Here is a 25693-nt window from a genome sequence, read left to right as displayed (position 1 = left end):
TGTGTGTGATTCAGCGGCGACTCCTGTGTGTGTGTGTGTGTGTGTGTGTGTGTGTGCGTGTGTGTGTGTGTTCGTGTCTGTTCAGGCGTTTCAGTGTGTGAGACAAGTGCATGGCTGTGGAGCAGTTAGAGAGAGAATCCAGCGGGAGACATAGAGAAAGCGTAGGAGCTCCGGTGAGCGAACAGCTTGACTGTGAGACAGATCGACTCTGACACTATCCTTTGTATTTTTGTGTGTGTGTTTGTGCGTGTCTTTGACAGACCGATAAAGGGAGTGATTGTGTGGTCCATACTGGCAGCCAGGGGCTCGTCCCAGTCACTGTGACCAGACCGTGGTGGTTGCTTAGTGGAGGCACAGGAGGAAGAGGAGGAGGTAGTTGTGGGCTGGGGACAGTGGCAGGCCCAGGGGTGGGGACATGGCCTTGGGGGGGCCGCATACCGTCCTCCACCCTGCACCGGGACAGACGCTGGGGCTGGGGGTCCTGGAGCGGGGGCGCATCCAGGGGAGCTCCCAGAATCTCAGAGCTCAGGCCTTGGTTAAGTGGAGGGATGGTTACAGGTGGAGGTAGTACTGGGGTAGGAGGTGGAGCAGAGAAAGGAGGCAGAGTGAGATGTTCCCGCAGAATCTGGGTTCTCCTCGGCTCCCTGGTTCTCATCTTTCTCACTTCCCTATTCTTGTCCGTGTCCCTTCGCGGGGGCGTCGGATTCAACTACCTGGAACCACCCGGGTGGGAAGAGTCACGGCGTGTGAAGCTCGTGCCCAGCTACATGGGTGCGCACCGCCTGTCATCACCTGATGCCCCACAGCAGAAGACGTGTGCCTGTCAGCGCTGTGTCGGGGATCCTGGAGTTTCTGATTGGTTCGATGAAAACTACGACCCGGATATCTCTCCTGTTTGGACAAGAGACAACATGCAGTTACCCTCTGATGTCTACTACTGGTGGGTGGTAAGTAACTTTAATCTCTAAAGTTATGTAAGTTAGTAACAGTCTGGAGTGTTTTTCTTTTGTTTTGTTTTTTTCACATCAGCTAAAGCAGTAAATTATTGTAACATATCTCAAAGTCTGGAAAATTAATAACCTCCACAACCAGGGCTCCTACATCTTTGTAAATCTGTACTATATTAGGTGTGGTGACGCATTATTACATGTGCAAGTTTGTTTTGTTCCTGACATCTGTTTGATTTTTTTTTCTCAATATTCGAATAAAGCAAAGAGCCTATGCCCTCAATATACTACAAGTTTAATAGCTTAGCTTCTTTGCATATATACTTATTGCTCCTAATTGGTAAATATTAAGCTCTATCCAAGAGCGTGTCAGCTTAGCACAAAGACTGGAAGGCTGGAGACAGCATGGCATTTCCAAAGTAAACAAAATCTTCTTAGCAGTTCTTCTAAAGCTCACTGATTAACAGGTGTTATCGTGTTAGTTTGTTTGCCCCCTTCTAAGTGACAGCACATAATCCCTTGTAAAACCATTATAGAATAAACATGCAAGATATAAGATTAAGATTAATGAACTTTTAGTTGAATTTTGAACACAGCCTGCGTAGTTGATTCCACTGCTTCCTGTTGTTATGTTAAGTGTCTGGCTTTATAATTAACATACAAACAGAATAGTTTGTCCATACGTGATTGATACAATGTGATGTTAATATTAGCAGGGTTTGTGCCTGCCAGAGCTAAATCTCACACTGCTCCTAAGCACTAGAACAAATGCTACAGCTGTTAAGTTAGTTAATGTGTCTTATTAGCATACCGTTCTTGTTTTCACACATGTAAAAATACTTTAAATGATTGTTTTTTAAAAACGTAGTCATAAGGAACCAGAAAGAAATGTTATGAAGTCATACTTTGTCCATTCTTGAGCTATTCGTTCACTTGTGTTCATTAAAATGCCGACTTATCCCTCCACGAGTTACAGCAGCCACAGTTTTCCTGGCAGAAACCCTCAGTGTCATACAGTCTTTAAAACAACTTCATTAGGTAAACTTATAATGTTTACAATGGTTTCATTTGATTGTTGGTATATTTACATGTGAGCAATTAAATAATTTAAAGCCAGGATCTGAATTCACTTTCATAATTATTCATGGAAAAATCCAGCAATAGTAAGGGCAATAAGTTCTCCACCGCCTGTCTGAGCTCTTAGCCCTTTATCTCAGTGTTCCAGGGTCAGATGTCCCTGACTGGAAGGGAAATTGGTATCCAGTGCATGCTACCACAAGTTCATGCAAATTGTAGAAGTTTCCAAATCAGAAATTTAAAGTTCTACTTATAAATGCTATGCTGCGTTTTTTGTATATGTGGTTTAGTTACTTGTTTTGGAGTAAAACACCTGGTTTGCATACTTCACACTAAATCTGCAGACTGCGTTTGGGTGATTTAATGTTTCTAACTTCATAAAGCGAAACACAATAATAAGATCATGTATTATACTACAGCATATAGCATCATTCTCCTCTGAACCACAGTAAACAAAAATAACTTTGTGCCACTGTCTGGAGCACTATCAAGCACTTTCTATTTATGTATATAGAGAGCGTGGGGAGCTGCAAGTTACATGGAAGACATAAGTTTATAGAACACTAACACAGGGGGAGTAACACATAATAATCTTGTCCTCCTCATCCTGCCTCATCTCTGAGCCAACCAATCCCCCTCTTACAAGTCCTACATGCTTCTCAAGTATCCCTGCCAGTCATATGTGATGGTATTTGTGGAAAAGTGGAACAAATAAACAAGGTTGGCCTCTGGGTTTTCCTTAAAATGTTTTATAGTAATGTGTAAAAAACAAACAAACAAACCCCAGAATGAGTTTTTTTTTTTAGTCAAGTGTGAGACACAGGAAGCACTTAAAGGATCATTATGTAAATGCCTCCTTTTAGTTTGATTTGTAACTATTTACGTACATGCGTTGTCTCTCTATGTCCACTCAAATCTAAGTGCAAATGTGTTTGTGTGCATCTGCAGTAAGTGTCATCCAGTTTAGTGTCCTTCAGTGGCCGGGTTAGACTCTTATTTCAAAGCCGAATCCTCAGCTAAGCTCTGAAATGGCAAAAAACTGCAAACACAGGCCAACAGCTGCCAAGTCATTAGGTCACACAGGGTAACAGGGTGGTGATGAACTGGCGTGGGGGGGGGGGAGTGGATAGGAAAGGAATGGGCAGATCTAAAATACATTTATATTAAATTATATTAATTTAATTATATCAAATGTGGTTTCTGAATTTAATTAGTCCAGAAATGTAATCATCTGCTTTTAATGGACTTCCAATAAGTCACATTGCTTGACCACTGTAGGCAGTCATTTTAATGAACGACTTGTGTTGGTTACACCACGTATGTAATGTTGTTATTGCTTGATTTCTAATATATAGCATATACCTTGTGTGTTTGTTTGGCACCATGAACTCCTGACCTTGAAGACCCCTTAACTTGAGGTCTGGAGTGTAGTTTTGGCAGATATGTTAAAATCATTGCTAATGCTAATGGGGAGGACTCTACCTATCTTAAAATACCTTAACATTTAAATTTGGAAACTTCATAGAGAGTTTCCATATTTTTCTCTAAATTTAGAATGTTCCTTAAAATATTGTAAGAATGAACATAATGTAAATTATATTTATTAGCCTCCTATGAAGGCAAAGACAACTCACCAGGCTTTGGAGAGATAAGTGTTGTAGACAGGCAGCTGTCCTTGTTTCTGAATTACTGCAGACACAGTGAAAAGTGCCAGTTTACGTGTTGTCTGCATAAATTTAGAGTAGAAAAATGTCACAGCACCCTGAATGAAGCTTAACAATTTGCCCAGAGTGATCACAAGGCATGTAAATAATTCAAATTCATGCGGCCTCTCCTGCAGAGGGTACTGCGGAGAATAAAAACTTGACTAGAACTTAATTAGAATATTATATCTGTTTGAAAAGAGAAACCCTGCATATCACAGTCAAGAATTGTTGGACTGCTGGAATTAGTTGTGCGGAAATTTGCTGAGAATTACAATCGCAGACATACTCCAGAGTCTTTAATTGAGTCATGCGTGAATTCTGACTTTTTCAAAAGAATTGACATCAAACCTAAAAGGCAAGCCTTATTTAGCAACTACACAATATTTATTCTCTCACACTGCAGTCAGCAGATTTTCACTCTCTAATCAATACATCCATTTTAACTTAACAGGAATTAATGGATGGCTGGGTGGAGAATGGAGAGAGGAATGGCCACAGACCTCAAGAGTAATAATGGCTTGCTGTCTAGTGTCTTGCCTGCTGTTTATATGGTTGTGTTTCGAGCTAGTATTATCTTTGAGCGCTGTAATGTAAAGTAAGGATGACTTACAGTCCTTGCATTTGGGAATCAGAAAACAGAAAAAGACATTGTTTCCTGGTAAAGACTTTTTTTTTTTTTTTTTTTTTTTACAACTTTATTTATAGTTTTCCAACAAAACAGTCCAGAATTTCTTACAAAAGTTGCGAACCCTACCCCCCACCCCCATCCAGGTGGCATCCCCACAACCAGGAAGCACAATACACACAACACAAAAAAAAAAAAAAAAAAAAAAAAAAAAAGGGAGAAACACCCAAACCAATCTGTGACAGTCATTATAGCACCAACAGCCGGACCCCGGCACATGAGAGAAGAAACAAAGAAGAAAAAGGGAATAAAGAAATCCCAACAGTCAAAGTACGGGCATTGAGGAGACTATGGACAGCAGTCCGAGAAGAGAGCAAGAGCATAAATTACCAACAAGTAAAGAACAATAAATCAGGCAAAAGACAGACTCTTGACATGAGTTATGAACCGTGACCAGGTTTTGTCATATTTACTCTCCAAGCCGCGCACGGTATACCTAATTTTTTCCAGAGCTAATCCCAACATCACCTCTCTAATCCAATGGACGTAGGAAGGAGGGTTCGACGCCTTCCAGCTCAGCAGTATCAGACGGCGGGCATGCAACGAGGCAAAGGCTATTGCGTTTTTGTGGAGGGGAGAGAGTCTCAGCTCTTCCCGAGGTACACCGAAGATAGCTATCAAAGAGTCAGGCCGCAGTGTTTCACCCGATATAGCTGACAGTGATTGAAAAATTGATGTCCAGAAACCATACAGGGAGGGACATGACCAAAACATGTGCCCCAAAGAAACAGGAGAGTAATCACATCTAGGACAATTCGGTGCAACATCAGGGTACAGTTTAGACAGTCTGTCATTAGAATAGTGGAGCCTGTGGACGACCTTAAATTGAATCAGGCCATGTCTAATACAGAGAGAAGACGTATGTATACGCTGTATGGCTTTCTTCCAGATGTCTTCTGACATGAGTTCTCCAACCTCCCCTTCCCACGCCGCCTTAGGTTTGTCCCATGTATGAGGGCAGCTTTCAAGAATCAATGCATAAATCTTCGATATTGCTCTTTTAGTGGGCTGACTCACATTAAGAACTAGATACAGTAGGTCCTTAGAGGGCAGAGACGGGTACCCTGGGAGAAATTTAGAGGCAAAACTCCGAGCCTGAAGGTATCTGAAGTAGTGAGACTTTGGTAAGTTATGGTCTTCACACAAATATTTAAATGAGACAAAGCCATCCTCAGTGAAGAGATCTTGAAAGAAAACCAGACCGTTTCTGTGCCAGACTGCAAATGAATGATCTATTTGAGATGGTGTAAAAAGATGGTTGAACATTATCGGAGAAAAGCTACAAGTATTTGTCAAGTTAAAATGTTTCCTGAATTGACCCCAGATCTTAATTGAATTTTGAACCACCAAATTGGAGTTCAGCCCAGATGCTTTGACATTCAGTGGGAGAGGGGCAGTTAAGATCGAAATCGGAGAGATTGGGAGTGTAGCTCTCAGTTCCATATCTGCCCAGACTGGACCCTCCCCATCCGCAAACATGGTTATCCAATATGTCAGCTTGACAATGTTAGCAGCCCAATAATAGAATAAGAAATTAGGTAAGCCCAAACCACCATCAGCTTTAGCTCTCTCCAGGCTTGCTCTCCTTATGCGTGCAGGTTTTTTGTTCCATATGAACAAAGAGACAAAGCGATCCAGCTGGGCAAAATAGGATTTGGGGAGAAAGATGGGGATCATTTGGAATAGATAAAGAAACCTGGGCATTACAGTCATCTTCACCACATTTATCCGTCCTGCCAGCGAAAGTGGAAGTTTTGACCACCTACCCAGATCAGATTTAGTACTGTCCAGAATAGACCTGTAGTTATACTGGAAAATAGTCTTAATCGAGCCAGCTATTTCCAGTCCCAAATATGTGAATTTGTCATTTTCAATTTTAAAAGGCAAATCGTCATAAGTGGTCTGTTTTGCCAGATTGTTCAATGGAAACAGTAAAGATTTTGATAAGTTAACCTTATACCCCGATATGTTGCTGAACTCCCGCAGCCAGCGGAAAAGGTGGGGCATACTCCCAATTGGGTCTGATATCTGCAAAAGGAGATCATCAGCATAAAGCAGAGTTTTATGAGTTACCTCACCCCTGGATATACCTTTAATCCTCTCATCAGATCTGATAGCAATTGCCAGCGGTTCGATCGCAATGTCAAACAGGAAGGGTGACAGGCAACAGCCCTGCCTCGTCCCCCTGTAGAGCGAAAAATATTCCGAAATCAGACCATTTGTCCTGACTGCAGCCATAGGCGTTGAATATAGGACTTTAATCCATCTACAAAAAGTAGGTCCCATGCCGAATTTCTCCAGAACTGTGAAAAGGTAGGACCATTCGATTCTATCAAACGCCTTTTCAGCGTCAAGGCTCAGAATAACTTCCGGTTGTATTGTCGAATGGGGGGAGAATACCACATTAAACAGCCGTCTCACATTAAAAAATGACTGCCGTCCGGGAATGAAGCCCGTTTGGTCCTCATTAATAATGGTGGAAATAATAGGGTCCAACCGTAGTGCAAGAGTTTTGGTTAAAATCTTATAGTCACAGCACAAAAGACTTATTGGCCTGTATGAGCTACACTGTACAGGATCTTTATCTTTCTTTAGTAAGACTGAGATCGTGGCCTGGGTAAGCGTCTGCGGCAGATTGCCAGTAGCAAAAGATTCAGCATAAACTGATTCTAAAATAGGTGTGAGCTTCGAAGAGAATTCCTTGTAAAACTCCATGGGGAAACCGTCCGGACCTGGCGACCTTCCAGTCTGAGATAATTTAATAGCGTTCGTTATCTCTTCAATCGACAACGGCTGTTCCAAAGGCGACTGAGCGTCCGGAGAGAGCTTGGGAAGATCCAGCGAGTCAAGAAACGAGTAGATCTCGGATGAATTACTGCCCACCTCTGATTGATATAGGGTGGAGTAAAAATATTTGAACTGGTCATTAATGACTCGGGGGTCGTGAGATATCGAATCAGCACCTATTTCAATTCCCGAAATCACGCGCTCAGCTGACCGCTGTTTGAGCTGAAGTGCAAGGAGCCTCCCCGCTTTATCTCCATGCTCATAATATACCTGCCTGGATTTAAAAATATTTCTTTCGGCTCTCCATGTCATAAGCGTGTCAAATTCAGTTTGCAACAGTAATTTCTCCTTAAAAAGATCTGGCGTAGATGACAGAGCGTAACGCCTATCCATATCCGCAATCTTGTCAGCCAGTTCTTTAAGTTGTTTAGAGCGCTCCTTGTCTCTGTGTGCCACATAAGAAATAACTTGGCCCCTAATATAGGCTTTCATAGACTCCCACAAGACTCCCCTCGACACATCCTGGGTGTCATTAATTTCTAGAAAGAAGTCAATCTGATTGCTGAGAAACGTTTTAAAGCGTTCACATAAAAGTAATAGGGGGTCTAGCCGCCACGTTCGTTGGGGCGCTACATTACCTGGAAAAACCAGACCCATCTGCACAGGGCTATGATCTGACAACACTATACTGTGGTATTTGGTGCTGGAAATTAAGGGAAGTAGCTGGTTATCGACAATGAAGTAATCAATCCTGGAGTAACTATGATGCACAGGGGAAAAAAAGGAAAATTGCTTCGTAGATGGGTTTGTTGCACGCCAAGGGTCTGATAAGCCGTAAGAACGAAGTAGGGAATTAATAGCCACTGCTGCTGACGAGAGGGTGTTGCTCGACCTTACGCTTGATCGGTCCAGCTGGGGAGAAAGGACACAATTAAAGTCTCCACCTAGAATTAGTTTATAGGAGACAAGGTCTGGGAGAGTCGAAAAAAAATTAAGAAAGAACTGTGCGTTGTCCCAGTTAGGTCCATAAATATTAGCCAGTATTAGTGGTGTGTTAAACAGCTTGCCCACTACAACAACATATCTGCCATTAGGATCTGATATCACTTCAGAGTGTTCAAATGGAACCCCCTTCCTAATTAAGATTGCTGTTCCCCTGGCTTTGTAGTTAAAACGTGAATGATATATTTGTCCAATCCACTTACAACCTAATCTTTTTTGGGAGTTAGTATTTAAGTGTGTCTCCTGTAGAAACATCACGTCAGGTTTGAGCGATTTCAAATGACTAAATACCTTGCTTCTTTTAACCAAATTATTCAGCCCTTTGACGTTCCAGCTAATGAATGAGACCGATTTCTGTTGATTAATCACATTATCCAGAGTCATAGTGCCACAATCGATAATAGACTGATCCTGCACGTTGGTTATATCTCAGTGTTTCAGTGCCTGTTTGAGCCACAACATAAACCACAGATAAACCCAAAGCAAAACTAACAAAAACAAACAGATAAACATAGATAAACCTCTCACCATCCTGGACCCCTGGGCTGGTCTTCCACAAACCTGAGACTGCCCTGAAAACACTCCTCTCTCTCCTAGGCATATAACACGTTTACACTAGCTTAAACTCTTACATGAACTCAGCAAAGACAGAACAAAGTATAATAGGACCCTTGACTCAGCATCATTATTGCCGCATGCATGTCGGCACCCATCCACTTACAGGCCGGTACGGCTCTGAACACTCACGGTTGGAAAATAATCCCACAAGAAAGGGGTAAAACCCAATAAAAATAATGACACTGGTGATAAGAAAAAGGGGATTAATTAATCAGAATACATCAAAAAGCAAAATAAAAGCACTGTTGGGGTTATGGTGTCGGGCTGGAACTAAGACCAATGAGGATACCGAAGATATTCTGAAATAAAATATTCCCCAGGCCACATGACATCCACAGAAATCCCCAACATCTTATAGCTATACCTTGTCCAATCATAAAGGGCATCCAACCGTAGCGTGGCGACGTTCACCAGTCAATGCACAGCCTGTGCAGACTACCTCAATGGTAGCACGCAGCGTGTGATACTTGTTGTGGTCCGTGAATTAACTGTCACTCTCCCTCCGTCTCCCGTGGGCGCAGATTGGTCTCGACGTAGTGCCTTGCCTTGATCGGGTCTTCGAAAGACATCTGTTCGCCAGCCGGGGTCGTGATTTTCAATGTAGCTGGATACAGGAGACCATATTTCACTCCCGTACACCGGCGAAGCAATCTTCTCACCTCGGTAAAGGCCGATCTCTTCTTTCTAACGGTGGCCGAGTAATCTGGGTAGATGTAGAAACGCTTCCCATTACGGGTAATGGGACCTGCCCCCATGGCCTTTCGAAGAACATCCACTTTCTCCTGAAAATAGTGGAACTTGACGATTATCGGTCTCGGGGCATCTCCATCCTTTGGCCTCGGCTGCAGGCTCCTATGCGCCCGATCGAGCGTCGGCGTATAGTCGAGGGCGAGCGCTTCCTTCAACAATTCAGCCACGGCTTTCTCCGGTCGAATATTTCCGAATCCCTCTTCCACTCCAATTAGTCTGCAGTTATCACGACGTTGCCGGGACTCCAAATCATCGGCCTTGTCTGCCAACCGGACGACTTGGGCAGATAGCGCATCAACTTTAGCTTCCAGTGCTACAACACGGTTAGCCTGGCCATTAGCTTCCTCCTCAAGATCATCAGTGCGGGTCGAGAGCGTGGCGTTTTCTTTCTGCATGTCTTCGATAGCCTTCGCAAACTCTGCGCGCACACTCAGGACCTCTGACCTTAAATCACCCGCCAAGTCGTCTATTTTCTTGTGTAGTTCACCTGCAGCTGCCATCACAGACGAGTCGATCTTGGCTAGCACATTCTGCTCCGTTTGCTTTATGGCAGCCATGATTGTGTCGAGATCCGGCCCGGCCCCCACCCCCGCGGCCGGATCCGCACCAGGCAAGTCCGAGGCATCAGGCCCCGGCTTCTGCTTGAGCGATTTAGGCATGTTGAACAGCTTTAGACTACAAAATACAACTGATTCGAAAGATTAGGCACTTGTGAGACGGGTTCGCGCCGGGATGTACTAGAAGGGGAGCGGGAAAATTACGCAAATGGTCAATCTAAGCAGAGCTCGCAAAAACACGTCTTCACATGTCGCTGCTCTCTCCCATCCCCCTCCTGGTAAAGACTTTTATGAGGCAGACTTCAGCAATTCACAGTAGGGATCATCTGTGTAGCTGCTCCCTAGTCAGTTACCTCCTTTTATTTCTTCTGAGAGAACCTCTTCAGTCCAAAAGTGATTTGTTATGGGAAGTCTATGCACCCGATGCAACCAGTGAAAAAAAACACTTCTCCTTTGTTATTTGATTTGTTTGTTTTTAGTATTGGTCGACTTTCTTTTATTCCCAAATCCAATAGCAGCGCTATAAAGAAATGAAAACAAGCGATTAATGCGTATTCGTGATTGGACCTCTTCAATCAAACCTAATGTGCAAATGTGTACTCCTGCCTCAGGAGAGGCACAATGCAAGCACGCAGTGAAAGAAACATTTTAAGCATTTCAGTCTGTTGCTGTAGACACAAACTCTCCAATGTTATAATTGTACTTTTTAAGGTAATTTTACAATTTCTTTTAAAATTTGCACACTGGGCATCTGTCTCTAATTTTATAACAGGGCTAATTTTGAATATCTAATGTGGCTTCTGGAAACAGCAGTGAAATCTTGTTTCAATGGAAAAAGAAAAATTAGAGTTCCTTGGATGCAGTTGCCAGGAAACTTTGGGAGTCAGAAGACGGCTGACATGAAGGAAGCTCGACAGCATCCAGCTATGCTGCCAGAAAACAAACGCCAAAAATTAGTAGCCCCTGAACAACAGCGGTATCGAATGCCAAGCTGGCTCTGGCATCGTGTATGCAGTCAGAGACCGAGGAAGGCAAAGGGATGGATGGATCAAGGAGGATTGAAAAAACAGAGACAAAGACACAATAGCAGAGAGGCAACAGCAAGAGAAAACAAAGTCAGAAGGTGTGAAAGAAAGATTAGTGGACTCTGATCAGGGCTTATGATCTGCCTCGTGCACAAGCAACCCAGAGAGAAAAGGAGATGAAGATAGACAAGAGGAGCAGCAGTAAGGCAGAGCGGAAAGGGGAAGTTAAAGAGCAGGAGTTAGACATGCGGGCAAAAAGGCTGATAGAGAAGATGCATGAATGAAAATCTTGAAGACTGAGATCTGTGTTGGAAGAAGCGAATTAAGGGCACTGGTGGGTGCAAAGGAAGGGGTGACAAAGGAGTGTGAAAATGAAGATTGCTGTGTGTGGGAGAGACAGAGAAAAGATGGTTATGGATAGGAGGAGCCATGCTTCAGCTGCCAATACCCCGATGGATATCCATAGGATGCCATAAACTGCATTCTTTGTTTATAGGTTGTTGTTTTGTTTTGTTTTTTTACATTTGTGCAGGTGCTTGTTTTATCTTTTCACGCATGATTGCACATTTGCCTGTGTGGTTTGGCAGATGCTCAAATGAGCCAGGATTTATTTTTTGCCTCTTAATTGGACAACTTCTGTTTGTTAGTTGGTAAGCATCATCATACCACAAAAGGGCACTCAAACCGTGATCCAGAGAAATGAAAAACACTCTTACTGACATGAATAAAGCAAACAATTTTTTTTTCTTAACTGTAAACATGTGGCTTCAATATACTTCATGCCCTTTAAGATCACTTGTCGATGTAAAGCGACTGGTGCCTGCCCAAGAAAGCTTTGAAGTTAAAGGATAAGTTAAAAAACGGGCATTTCGTGAGTTAAAGCTTTAAAAATGAAGGGTGCCTCCATGCTAGCAACACTGAGAGGCTATAATTAGGCACAGCAATGCTTTGAGCTAAATGCTAATGTCACGATGCTAACATGCTGGAAGCGATTAACATTTTAAAATTACCATTAAACCAAAGCAGAGCTGAGGTTGATGAAAATCTGGTTAGTGTTTGGAGGGGCGTTTTTTGTTTTTAAGTATTTGATTAAGTGAAATTTACCAAATCATTTACCAAGAAATTAATATTTTCACATGTGGCAGGTGACACCCAGATTGTTCTGCTGGTGCTGCTGTCACTTTTTTCGCCTATAGATGAAACTAGTTTGCACGCTCAAGGACTCAAGAAGTAGTCACGCCCATGGTCTCTTACCATAGTCTCATGTGTTGAAATGCCATAATTTATTATGAGGACAAACATGCCAAGACGGTTTAAGCGCTTTTTAAAGTTCACCGGTTTAAAAGCTATTAAGGCTTCACATTAAAACGGCTTCAAAAGTCAGCAGCCACAGGTCAGAGGGTAGACTGATACTTCTGTGCTCATTTCAAATGTGCCCTGTAAAATGGTGGAGCTTTTAAGTATGGTAATTTTGTGAGGTGCCGTGCTTTATTTTTTTTCTAAGTGACCTTCCTCATTAAAATTATAATGGACTCTGTTTAAGCTAAAGCGCTTAGATTATTATTCATGTTTTCTGACAAGCTGATGAACAATGCATTAAACCCATTTTCACAGTAGCCAAAGGCAGGAACTTAATCTGAGGGTGTTTTTTTTTCAATGTAAAACACCAGTAGCTTCACATTTATGGTGTTATTTATCCATTAATCCTCTGACAGACAGCTAGCTTAAGAGCGACCTATTGTATCACTCTCCTCCTCTCTTCATCTTTCTCTGAGCTATGTTTAGATCTTATTTTTCCTCTTCTGTGCACCTTTACATTTACCAAATCTTTTTTTTAAATAATTTACTCTGAAACAACCTTTGCTTTCTTTTCTTTTTAAAAAAGATTTTCTCACTCCGCTTGTTTTTGACATGTGGACGGCAATGCCTCAGCTCCTTTGACCACAGTCTGACTGCATCCTGTCAGTCTGACACGTAGCTGTTACCTAAACACACACGCACACACTTAGGCACAAGCATCTGCTTATTTTCTCTTGAATGCAGGCGAGTGCATGCACACACATGCACACGGGCACACAGAATGTAACTAAATTTAAAGTCTCTTGTCAGATATGATTTGTCTGCAGAGGAGAAACTACAGATCCTAACTATCTCTCTCTCTCTCTTGTTCTCTCTCTAGATGTTACAGCCCCAGTTTAAACCCCACAGCATCCAGCAGGTGCTGCTGAGGTTGTTCCAGGTATTTTATATTATTAATTCATCTTTCCTTTGCCGTAGTGCTTTCATATCAGCCAAGTCATTAATTCAGACTTCCGTCCAAAGACTGAGTGGAGGGGGAGCAGATTGTCTTTATTTGACATTTGGTTTATCTCAAACCTGGCTCATTCCTCTCCAGCGCGTCCGTATGACTTTTTTATATTCGGACTCTCAAAGCACTTAAAGTGCTTTCCCATAAGGATGTAGGTTTAGTCTGGCTCCCTTAGGGCTGAAGTGGTTCATGTATTTTTCATGGAGATTCTCATAAAGAATTCACCCCAATATTGAGAGCTGCATGTATTTTCACAGTCAGGTCTGAGCTGCAGTTTAGGTCGTTTTATGTGTATTTGTGATGTATTTAATTTCCTCCGTAGCTTCGGTCCAGTCTGCTTGATTTAATCATGGTTGTTTATCACAGGTGATTCCTGGAAGGTCGCCGTACGGCTCGTGGGATCCGGGACGCTGCCTGCGCTGCGCTGTGGTGGGGAACTCCGGGAACCTTCGCGGGGCCAGATATGGCGCAACCATTGATGATCACAACTACATTATGAGGTGAGAGAGACGGCTGCAACGGATAGATGAGCAGAGCAAGACAAAACAGAGTGGATGCAGGGCACTATTAGATAAAAGCACGACTCAAAGAAGTAAAATTATGCTGTAAGACCAAAGCTTGGAGGTGAAGGAGGGAGAGGAGAGGAGGGAGACAGCTGGAGGGAAGAAGAAAAAAGAGTTTATGTGGGGATTACACTGTATTCTCACTCCGCTCAGTATGTGCCATTAAAGTTCCATCATCATAGCCATCTAGATTGTGTGTGCATGTGTGTACAGGATGGGGAGGTGTACTTACAAAGAAGCAAACAGCAGATATGTGTGCGATAGCAAAAGTAATCCCAGCGTTTGTGTCCCGAGACATTTGAACTTATAGGCTGCGTCTCTGTCTCACACACACGCCCATGCACAGAGGCGCATAAATCCTTTTGTGTCAGTCTGCTCCCCAGCTGTTTCCGAGCCGCATTGACGGATCACAAAGCCTGATTGTTCTTAAACAATCCAGCTCATGAGCACAGCTATATGTAGTTTCCTGCACTGCGCGCGAGTTAGTGTCGAGGACACATGCCGGTGCCATGAAACACTCAGCAGGAGTGACTGATATAATGTGTTTTTGCCTGCCATAGGCAATGGAATCCATTAGAGCTGCATTCTCAATAGACCCGTGTGGGCAGCCTCCAACTTCCATCTCCTGCTACGATTTCTTAATGCTGTGCTTTGATTTTCATTTGTTTTTCAACCAGCTTGACCCACAAAAGTCCCCCTCACTATCACCACCCACCGCCTGTCTGCGTGCTTTTTAACTCCTGCTGTGTGAACAACATCTGTTTTGTTCACTGGCATATGGTAAGGTGAAGTCAGTAGCCACCTTTTTAATTCCAAGTGCAACCAACTGTTTACATAAACGGATCACTCCTCCAGACAGTGAGTCACAGCTACTGTAAATACAATGAATGGCTCAAACGCAGCTGAGCGATTAGTTACTGTCTGACTGATTTTCCTGCATATAATATACATTACTGTATACTCTGCATATGTGTACTTGATACAGTGTGACTGTGATAAACGTAAAGTGTTTTCACTGCTATGGGAGCTGTGCTATGATGTAGAGAACAAGTAAACAAACAGTTGCTGAGAACAGCGCTCTATAGGTGAAGAACTTGTTTGTGTGACCTTGAATCAAACTGCATTCAGCAGCAAAACACTGAAACACTGAAATCACCTCAGCTGTAAAGTGTGACAAACTGAGCCCATTTTCTTTTATGACATGCTTTATTTTTACTTTATTTAAGTTAAGCACATTTTAAACAACTGTATTGTTTGCTCTCAAACTTATTTTATCAGTTACAAAATTGCTGAATAACACGCAAGCTGATATCTGTATACCAATATATCTGCCATAGACCCATAATAGCCTAAATTAGTATCTATATTGAGCTCTATGAGGTCATGAAGTCATTCTTCAAGAAATTGATTCCAGCAACATGAGCAGGAATTGCATCAGGAATTTGGCAAGTCAGTGTGAAATTAAATCCATGTGAAGGTACTCTGGCACCAGTTTGAGTCCAGCTGGAGGTAAAACCCAAGGCCTCACACACCAATTTCTAACAGCCTGTGACCTGATGATGTTCATCTCTCACGCTGTTCCCCCGTCACACTCTCTCCTAGGATAAATCTGGCACCCACAGTGGGCTACGAGGAAGACGCGGGCAGCCACACCACTCACCACTTCATGTACCCAGAGAGTGCCAAAAACCTGGCAGCCAACGTCAGCTTCGTGCTCGTTCCCTTCAAAACACTGGATCTGGTCTGGATCACCAGCGCTCTGTCCACGGGCCAGATTCGATTGTAAGACGAGACACGTGCACGCAGATATGCATAAGCATGGATTAAGACATGTCAAATACTGCTTGCAGCACAGGGATGTTGAAACTTGCCATTTGACTTCAGGGCACACAGACACACAGAAGAGTATCTTTGGGGAATAAATAAAATTTTCTTAACACACATGCACTGACACGTGGAGTGGAGATGTGAGAAGCCAGAGAGTTTTTGGGGTGGAACAATCTGCCAGCTGTCAATCATCCAGAATTCATAGCTCCAGCAATCACATAAAGTGCTGATTGAATGTAGTCAATCAATTTCTCTCTCTCCCTCTCAGTACTTACGCTCCAGTGAAGCAGTTCCTCCGAGTAGATAAAGACAAGGTATGTATTTTCATTGAGTGCAATTAATTTTGGCCATTTTCTCACACACACACACACACACACACACACACACACACACACACACACACACACAAAGAGGGAACCTGGTCTGCTACAACTGTTTCGCCCCATTCCCATTGTTGATGAAGGATTACAGTTGGATTATAAACCCTTCCTTTGTTTTCACTAATCTGCTCGTTTTTGGGTATTTTTAATCCGTGAAAATAAATAAACTCAGACTAATCCCTGTCATGTGAAGACTTGGCAAATATCTTCGCCTGGTCAGAGACTCAGTTTTAATTTATTAAAAAAATTTTTTTTACAGCATCTTTGTGGCCGACCCAAAATTATAGATTTAAAAGACTTACTCCCCCACTGTGGGTGGGGGAGTAAATGGGGTTCTAAGCAGCCTCTCTAAGCCCAGTTTGTTGCAGACTTGAGTATCACCTAGAGGTAGATGATAAATTTCTAATTACTATTCATTCCCTTAAGAAGTCCTTGAATCTTTCACAGTGATCAGAACTGCAGGGAGTATTAAAATTTAACTTGTTCTGTGGGACCGGTGGAATATGCAGCGTCTATAATATGCACGGGGTTATCTTCCCTGTGTTAAAGTGCAAACATCTGTTTAACAACCTTCATTTTGATGAGGAATGAGCTTGAATTTTACTCAAGTTGGAACGATGTGGCTTTGTAGTTGAAGCAGAGGTCTGCAGGTCTCGCTGCCTGAGGCGGTGCTTTTAAATAAACAAGAAATTCCACAGTTTTCTTGTAGGACTTTTGCTTTGATTTCACAGTGAATAAGACTTTATCTTATGGTATCTTCCCTTTCTCTACATGTCCCTCCATGACCCAGGTCCAGATCTTCAACCCAGCATTCTTTAAATACATCCACGACCGCTGGACTAGACATCATGGCCGCTACCCCTCCACTGGGATGCTAGTGCTGTTCTTTGCTCTGCACGTCTGTGATGAGGTCTGTTCTTCTTCTTTCTCTCTCTGCATTTGCATCAACGTGGCACTTGTGTCCTATGTCTTGTTTTAACTTCTGCTCTCCTCTAGGTGAACGTGTTTGGTTTCGGTGCAGACAGCCGTGGAAACTGGCACCACTACTGGGAACAGAACCGCTACTCCGGAGAATTCAGGAAGACCGGCGTCCACGACGCAGACTACGAAGCCCAGATCATTGAGCGGCTGGCCAAAGCCGGCAAAATCACAGTCTTTCCTGGAAAATAACCAGCAAACCAGCCTCCATATATCTAAAGTTTAGTGTTAGAGGGCTGGTTCAGCAAACAGACACTATACAGGCTGCTTACATCATGTTTTTGCTTTCACTTGCCTGCAAAAGTTTAGGTTCTCAGCTGAAATAAAACCAAATGGCTACGGAAGACGAGACAAAGTGATCACAGTTGGTACTCAACACTTTACTCCGTTCACTTTCCCCTCATATTAAATGAATGCCCTCTGTTGAGCTGCAGGTCGCATCTGTTAAGTAGCTACGAACAACTATTGTGTAGATCCAACGTGACTCTTTTCGCTGCTCTAAAAGTGGGAGTTGAGACTCAAATTAGAAGCAAAAGGCTCAGGATTTCACGTGGGCTGCGTTTGGACTGAAAGTCAAGGCAAAGGACAGTACAAACACAGGTATGAGGGCCCATGGAGGAAAACCTAACCAATGACAATAAATACTGACTTTGTTTGCAGCGTGGAGGATGCTGGAGAAGGAAACGGAGGAAAAACATGTCCCACTTTTGGACTAAATCCAGAGGAAATATTCACCTTGGATGACAACCTAATCCTCAATAAATAACAGAGACACGCCATCATATGTACTGAAAAGACGACAGAAGCTGAACGGTCAGCGTCTAGAGAAATGTTGTTCTACATCGTTTGTTGTTCCCCTTGTTAGGTACAGACCTTCAGAAAAGGCTGAGGTTGCAGACGCAAAAGTGTAATGTTGGACATTTAAAGGACGCCAGAACTTAAAAGGCCACTTCATAAACAGTTGTTCTTCTCAAATCTTGACAATTTTCACTGTAAACTCATATTTATGTGGTTTCTACTGGAGAAGACAGTGTTATAAGGACTTTGTCTGACAGTGATGGGTTGTAAAATGGTTCCTTAAAAGACAGTGTGTGATTGCTCTGGGTTTATAGCATATGACTGTCCTCTAAAGTCCCCAGAGTCCTTACAGTCTCAGCAAGGCATTAGCACCATGCAGCTGACCCACAGAAGCACAATGGAGACTTTTGCCTTTCAGCCATTCTGACTCAGAAAGATTACTGCAGCACTAGCACCGCATCCTGCTTTTAAATGCCACAACAACCACAGGCCCCTGCTACAGCCTTTATTCACATTCAGACTCGGAGAGGAAATGTTCTGGGAGAATGACGCTTTGACTGTGGTGAGGCCAAAAGCCCATCTCCGGGGATTTTATGTTTGGATGGAGGCATGCTGGTGTCTGGGCCCCGAGTTTAATCCTCATGTGGTCTGTCCAGGTCTAATTTGGGAGAAGAGGACTAAAAACAAAGAGCTGGGGCTTGTAGAAACAGACTGACAAAGCCGGCATGAGAAGCAGAAAACGAAGAAGGCGTCGCGTCGCTGCTGTTTATGTGCAGCCGCTTGCACAGTGCTACTCAAACTCACCGCTCTGGTTTGGAAAAGATGGAGAAGCTAAGACTTCTGGCAACCTCCCACACCTCAGTGGAGTTAGAAACTGTTCGGAGCACTTCATCCCAAATTAAGGCCCATTTAATGGAGTGAAAGAAACCTCCACCAGATATTAGAGTTATTAACTCATAAGTAGCTCAGCATCATTAACCACTAGCTCCAGTCCCTCTTCAACCAATTAAAACTTTCAGCTGTGTCTGGAGGGGGCGGAGCTACCAGTCGCCTTACACTTGACCTCTCTGCCATAAAACTGCACATCCTGTCCCGTTGTTTTCATCGTGATGACATCCCACCCCCCCGCAGAACGCAGAGTTCATGCTTAGCTTTGTTTGATTTGAGGGATTTACAGGATCACCTTAGAAAAAAAATGTGTTTCTGTCACCATCAAGTAGTAGTGATTTACTTGTGATATTCGCCATTGTTAGTTGATATGTCTTTAACAAGAAAACAAGCAAATGATAGTTTAGGATGTGCTGCTAGACCATTTCTAGAGGAGAGGTAGATGGGCGAAAGTATTTGGTTTAAGCTGAGGTTGTAAATTCATCCTTGGAGATGTGGTCATAAAGAGGTGGAGGCTGAAAATGAAAGGTACTCAGGGTTCCTACGCAGGTCTGTAAAACATGAAGAAAAACTGGCAGAGTGAACTCAACTCGCTCTTCACTCGCACCTAATGCAGTTATACTGATTTGAATCATTATCGTAAACGCAGCATTTGTACTGAGAGCTGTGGCTTTGAAACGTTATGTGCTTTTCTTTGTTTTCTTTCATATATATAATGTTACAAATATGGATGCCCATATTAAATATTGCCAAATTTTCAAGTAATAAGGTAAGCTTCTATAAAAGTAACTGCTGTGAGCTCTAATCCCAGATGTTACACAGTTCTAAAGGCTTAGTTTAATGTTTTTTTCTGCTCTTGTGTCTATCTGATGTCAGCTTGGTGCATATTTCCTTATATGGTCAGCCACAGCTCTGGCTTTCCTACAATCCGGATGTTCAGTCTGACGTCACTAGCCGTGTCTGGGCCTAAACTCCGCTGCAGGTCCATATATCAAATGATCACTCTGGCATTACTGAGAGTTGAAAAACTGTCTAAAGTCTTTCATCTTTAATAAAATGATCAGCGTTCTGCTCTACCAGGTGTAACAATTGAGTTTAACATCCAGGCATCCATGAAAACGGAATTTATGACATTTAACGGAGTTAGAAGTTAGCAGGGAGTTAGCTTGCTAGCTTCTATCTAAATACAATATAGCATGTCCTGACTGCGGGGTTTTGGAAACAAATTAAAACGTACAGCTCTGTTATCACTTCCAGCATAAATGAAGACAGAAAACTAAACAGCAGTGACGTTTGTAGGGTTACTGAAGTTTGGCTAGCTGGTATATAATGATGTGCTACGTGACCGCTAGCGACACAGCTATGTTAGCATAATATAAACAAGCTAACTTTTTTTCCACTCGATAAAAGTTAACGTGAGTGTTCTCGGTGGTCAGGAACAAATGTAATTGCATGGCAGGATGCTGTAAAAGGACCAAACTTCAGCCAGGAGAACAACTGAGATAATCCATCCACAATACGAAGTTAGTCATTCATATACTGCTGCATGGGCTGGGCTGTAGTTACATCCTAAGGTTTTAAAAACTGAGCTTAAATAAATGATTAGTGGTAATAAAAGCCGAGGGAGGTCAACAGTGATCACTGACTGTTTTAGGAGCTTTTTGAGATCAAATAGAAGAAAATACAAAACATTAAACATGTTAACAACACAAAAGCCATATTAAACGCAGACTACTTTAGACCCGGAAGTAGGATTCGTCGCGTCATCACTGAACAACCAGTCAAGAAGGCAAGGGTGCAAGACAGCCAATCACAACAAAGAGGCCAGAAGGTTTCATTTAGATGATGCGCTGGGTGGCTGTTTAAGATAAGATAAGATAAGATAGAACTTTATTAATCCCTCGGGTGGGTTCCTCTGGGAAATTCGAAATATTTAAAGGGCCAGTATAAGGTAAATTATTGAAAACATTTTTTAAACTGCTAATCAAGCAGAAACCACAACAGAAAATGAGCATTAATGGCCCCTTTTAACATTTTCTTTAAATTTCTTTGATAATATTTCTGTCAGTCACAGGCTCGATTCAGTGGTGAGTTGTCAAACTGTAAGTCATAAATTACTTAAAGGGTCTAAACACTTAGTTTCAAATTTACATATTTCAAAAATAGTATTAAATATTTATGAGGAAACCAACAACATTCAGAGTTAAAGGCATCCTGTGGAGTTTTTGACCACTGGCAACATTATGGAGCAGCGTGTCCTGTTTTCATACATCTAAAATTAGAAAATGTAGTAATATAATGGTTTTCCCTGCTGATGGCTTTTAGTTTTTTTGTTTTGTTTTGTGTTTAAATCAGCTTTGTTAATGTTTTACGAATAGGAAAAAGCATTGAGCTGGGCTGTTAGATCTGCAGGATATGCTTACAGAGAAACAAAACCTCTGCAGGCCCTGTCGCCGCTGTTGCTCTATGAGGTTCCCAAAATTCACCAGCAGTGTTTTTATGTTTTTTGTTTTGTTTCATCTCACATTTTTCCACATCCGGCCTTCCTATTTTAACCCAGGGCAAACAGCACAGACAGACTCATAGAGCATGCTGCTCTGTGAGAAAAGTGCTAGGTACAGCTTGAATATTTTTCTTTATGAGTCAGCGTGTATTTAGTGACTCATAATGTGGCATGCGCTGAGTTAAAATACCAAATCTGACACCCCCCTAAAAATAGTTATGAAGATTTGTCAATAGAAGCTGCGTAGGAACTGTGAGCGCCAACTTCTGCAGCACCTGCTTCATCCATGTGAAATAAGACCTGTGTGAGAGAACAATCACATCTCTCCGAGATTGTTGTTATAACTTCGGGGATATCATCCTTTGACATTATTACTGAGGTATGTTCTTATTAGCTGTTTTACATTTTACATGTACTTTAACCAACATTCTTACTGAGAACGATTAAAGAGTATCCATTATGCTTTACCTAATTTTCTGTCATATATATATATATATATATATATACTGTTACAGAAGTGGATGCTCATATCAAACATGGCCAAAATTTCAAGCACTGAGGTGAAAAAGGCTTCAGCCTGCTCTAATCACCCAGTTTCAGACAGTTATGGGGGGGTCTGTGCCTAATTTGTTCGTCTCAGCTAATCAGAAGAAAGCTGGCTTAAAGGGAAAAGAGCCAACACTGGTTGTTTTCAGTGGCAAGCTGAAGACCCAGTATATGATAAATAAAGATTACTTTGAGCTATAAATCATTAAAGGCTATTGTGAGAGCCCAAGAATAAAAACACAACAAACATGGAGCTGGAAATGAGCACAAGAAGTCCACTTTAAGCTGTGCCTGTGCTTCTGATATGAGCTCCGTTGGTGTATTACTGTATTGTCATTGTACTTGATTTCAGTGTTTTTCTTCTTCTTTGCACATAACAGATTTTACAGGATGTTTTGGTGTTGCTGTGGCTGATTCTGGACACTCTTTATCTCTCTCTCTCTCTCTCTCTCTCTCACACACACACACACACACACACACACACACACACACACACACACACACACACACACACACACACACGTGTACACTCATGCTTTCGTGCCTTGTCCTGCTGCTGGACATCCTCTCGCCTACAGCTGCTCCATCGGCAACACACACCTGCTACCATTTGCCATTTTTTCCCACAAACACGTGCACACAAAAGCACACACATGCACATCTTCTGGCTGAGAACTGTGCCTTCTGAGCTGTACATGCACACACCTTCATGAAACACGCTCTTCTGCCTTCTGGTCACGGTACAAAAGTCCCCTGGTGTTCACTCCTTACTGTCATTGTTTTCTAAAGATGGCTGAGGGAGAGATGTAAACTCGTGATGCAGCGTGACTCACGGTGAATTCATATTGGGCCCTTTGCTTCTTTTTGGGACACAGGGTAGATACTCGTGAGGCAAGATAGACGGCAGACGGAGAGAGCTTGAATCTGCTTTATTCAAGTCCGCGACTCTGCGGGTACCTGTCCTGTTCTTGTCTGTTTTGAAGCACGCCGCGAGTGTAAAACAGCAGATGCAGATGATAACAAAGCAGCTAAAATCGTAGACGTATCACTGTACTGCTTCTGTGGTGAACTTGAGCCTGGTTCGGTGTTTTCTTAAAATCGTCAGCTGCCACATTCAGAATGAATGTGTAAATTGTTTTGGAGATAATGTGGCTTTTATGCAGACATTATTTATGTTGCTCTCCGGTAGCAGTGTAACACATTCCTATCAAAAGCCGTAACTGTAACCCCCCCCCCCCCACAAACAGACCAGATCTTGTTCTGACATTGAAACAGTTTTCAGCTTCCTGGCTCACAGCTGTAGACCTGAACATCGTGATAGAAAGAGATAAGTGGCAGGGCGATCCCTTTCGGGTGTACCAGCCTAGATTAGTGTGGAGTTTTTCCCTCCACCTACATGACACAGATCTAAAGTAGGTCTTTTCTCTGACCCAATACACTCATTTTTCTTTTCTCCTGGAGAACCAGTTTTCTGGTTAGGTTCTGTGTTGTAACTTTGTAGGAAACAACTGACAGCATTTCAGTTAAATTTGTGCTTGTGTGCTTGTGCTAGGCTGTGAAATTTGATTGCGTGGCTCACTGAGGCTGACTTACAGAAAATGCTGAGTTTAAACTGGACTGATTTAATACAATTATACAATAATTTTAGATCGGACTACCCCGACCATCCCTGTGCTAAAAGCTGATTTGTTCGTGCTGTCAGTGGAATCCAGGTCCCCGATACATCCAGGACTATTTTTACTCAGTTTTGTCTCACGTGTCATGTGCTGCTGCTCGGTGAAGCCACAAACATCACCCAATTACTGATCGCCTGAAACTATGTTATCGAGCTTTGTGACGCTGCACGGGGAGTTTACCACACTTTCCATTTTCGTGGATAGAAACAGAGGCACATTAAACGAATTGGCTGCATTGTTTATGGGGTAATCAAAAAGAATGAGTGAAGGGAACTAAGACCATTTCAAAACACCAGATCAGCGAAAAAAAGGAAGCTGGACAATAATGTTTATAGCGTCACATACAGAAATTTTAAAGGGAAAATCAGAAAACTCTACCAAAACCTACCAAACTGTAGGTTAATGTTTGAGTTATAATGATTTTAATTGTGGACTGACCTGCTTTCACCAACATGGATTAGGAGATTTGGCTCCCATGCAGCAATACGGCAAATTGTTGCCGGGCACTGAACCGAAAACTAATGAAGCTAACATAATGCAGACTGGTGCTTTTGAGTGCTTTGTTTTAGTGTTACACATTTAGTAAGAAAACTGTTTTTCCCTGAAAGATGGAATCTGAACCCCTTTGTGCTCCACGTATTTTCTACCCATTAATATGAACAGACAGTTTGGAAGCGGGACCAGTGGAGGAAATTCAGGTGGGGTGGAACCCAAAGACTGTTTATAGAAGAAAGAAGTAGCCACTGTGACATCACTCATTTGTTAGTGAATGAGATGAGCGTTTTTGAAACCAGCAGTTTTAAGAGCAGGCCATATCTGGTGGACACTGCTCGTTGGTTCACCACGTGTCCGTTGCACAGGAGATAAACACCGCTTCATCATTATTCTGGAAACTAATTTGAACCATAATTTGCAAAATGAACATTATGTTTTCAGCTAACAGTTAAGACCATTGACTCACAATAAAGGTACTTAAAAATGTGATAAATTTAACATATTTATCCATTGGCGCTCTCTTTAAACCTGAAGCTATGCCCATCTTTTATATACAGTCTATGTTCCCATAGACAGGTTTTAGTCTTTAATGATAAACAAACAAGATGCAGCATGTTAATAAATGAGCTTTAGAGGCACTGGTATGAGGACAGATGAGGCATTTTGAGTTTTTGTCAAAAATAAATAAATCTTAAATCATTACTTAATTTGACAGGAACAAATAAAATTGGATCAATTTGTGGTTGTCTAGCAGAGGTAAATGATAGATAACCTGTGCCGGATTAATAGTTTAATTCATTCGCCTCGTTCTGTTTCTTTCCATTTGCTGTGGTTGAATCTCTGTGTCACTCTGAAGTAATGGAGAATAGCTTTGTGCAGTAGGGACAGACATTGCACTGGCTGTTTGAAAAAGAGTTTGTAGGAACAAATACATCATGATCAAAACACTGCCAGTGCTGGCTGTTGGCATCGTTACATCGCCGGCTCCTCCTGCCAGCCTGCTGAGGTGGGAACAGCCACAAGCTGCTCCTTCCTCATCAGTTCACTGGTCTGCACTGAACAGAAACGGCTCTTTAGCAGCAGCAGCAGCAACAGTCAGTGAGCTGCAGACAGCCCATGTCAGACTGTCTCTGTGGATTGTAATGCCAACACTCATACATACCTCCGTTAGCTGTTGTCCCAGTACTCTACAGTGAGCTAGACAAAACACCAGTCTTATAAAGTAGGCTTAAAGGCTGCTTAGTGAATGCATCTGTCGCAACAACAAAACGAGTAGTCAGATATTTAAACACTAACGTTTGGAGGGTTAAGACCTCTCCATGTGGACGGTTTCCCGTTATTGCTGTATGGATTTGTCATTGTCTAGTCCGGCTTTAATGTCTCATTCCTTGGTAGGAATACCTTTTGGACAACATGTATTTACTGCACTCAAACATCTGTATGATATGTGAACAGACTCTTTGTATCTTATGGCATTGTACAAATAAAAGCTTCATGAAAGATGAGGTTAAGGCCTGATGCTGTGTTTGTGATGCCAAATGGTCAAAGGATTTGTAATGATAATAAATCAGTGCTGA

At 42.4% G+C, this 25693-nt stretch overlaps 1 protein-coding gene across 1 annotated transcript; it reads left to right on the top strand.

The window, feature by feature from the left end:
• The first annotated feature begins 404 nt into the window (after window positions 1–404).
• On the top strand, window positions 405–25621 carry st3gal2 (ST3 beta-galactoside alpha-2,3-sialyltransferase 2). Its single transcript, XM_014410951.3, has 7 exons — window positions 405–947; window positions 13334–13393; window positions 13829–13962; window positions 15628–15807; window positions 16121–16166; window positions 17023–17142; window positions 17229–25621. The coding sequence occupies exons 1-7, from the start codon at window positions 549–551 to the stop codon at window positions 17400–17402; spliced, it is 1113 nt and encodes a 370-aa protein (XP_014266437.2). The 5' UTR covers window positions 405–548; the 3' UTR covers window positions 17403–25621.
• The last annotated feature ends 72 nt before the right edge of the window (window positions 25622–25693 follow it).

This window comes from Maylandia zebra, linkage group LG7 (genome assembly GCF_041146795.1).
Source record: "Maylandia zebra isolate NMK-2024a linkage group LG7, Mzebra_GT3a, whole genome shotgun sequence".
Classification (NCBI taxonomy): domain Eukaryota; kingdom Metazoa; phylum Chordata; class Actinopteri; order Cichliformes; family Cichlidae; genus Maylandia; species Maylandia zebra.
The sequence above is the reverse complement of the archived record's forward strand: the minus strand, read 5'-3'. Positions and strand labels throughout refer to the sequence as shown.

Excerpts from the sequence above, each read along its gene's own strand:
- st3gal2 (XM_014410951.3), top strand. The coding sequence starts at position 549 with ATGGTTACAGGTGGAGGTAGTACTGGGGTAGGAGGTGGAGCAGAGAAA. Across the intron at positions 13,394-13,828 it reads TGCTGCTGAGGTTGTTCCAG|GTGATTCCTGGAAGGTCGCC; the intron begins GTATTTTATATT and ends TGTTTATCACAG. Across the intron at positions 17,143-17,228 it reads CTCTGCACGTCTGTGATGAG|GTGAACGTGTTTGGTTTCGG; the intron begins GTCTGTTCTTCT and ends GCTCTCCTCTAG.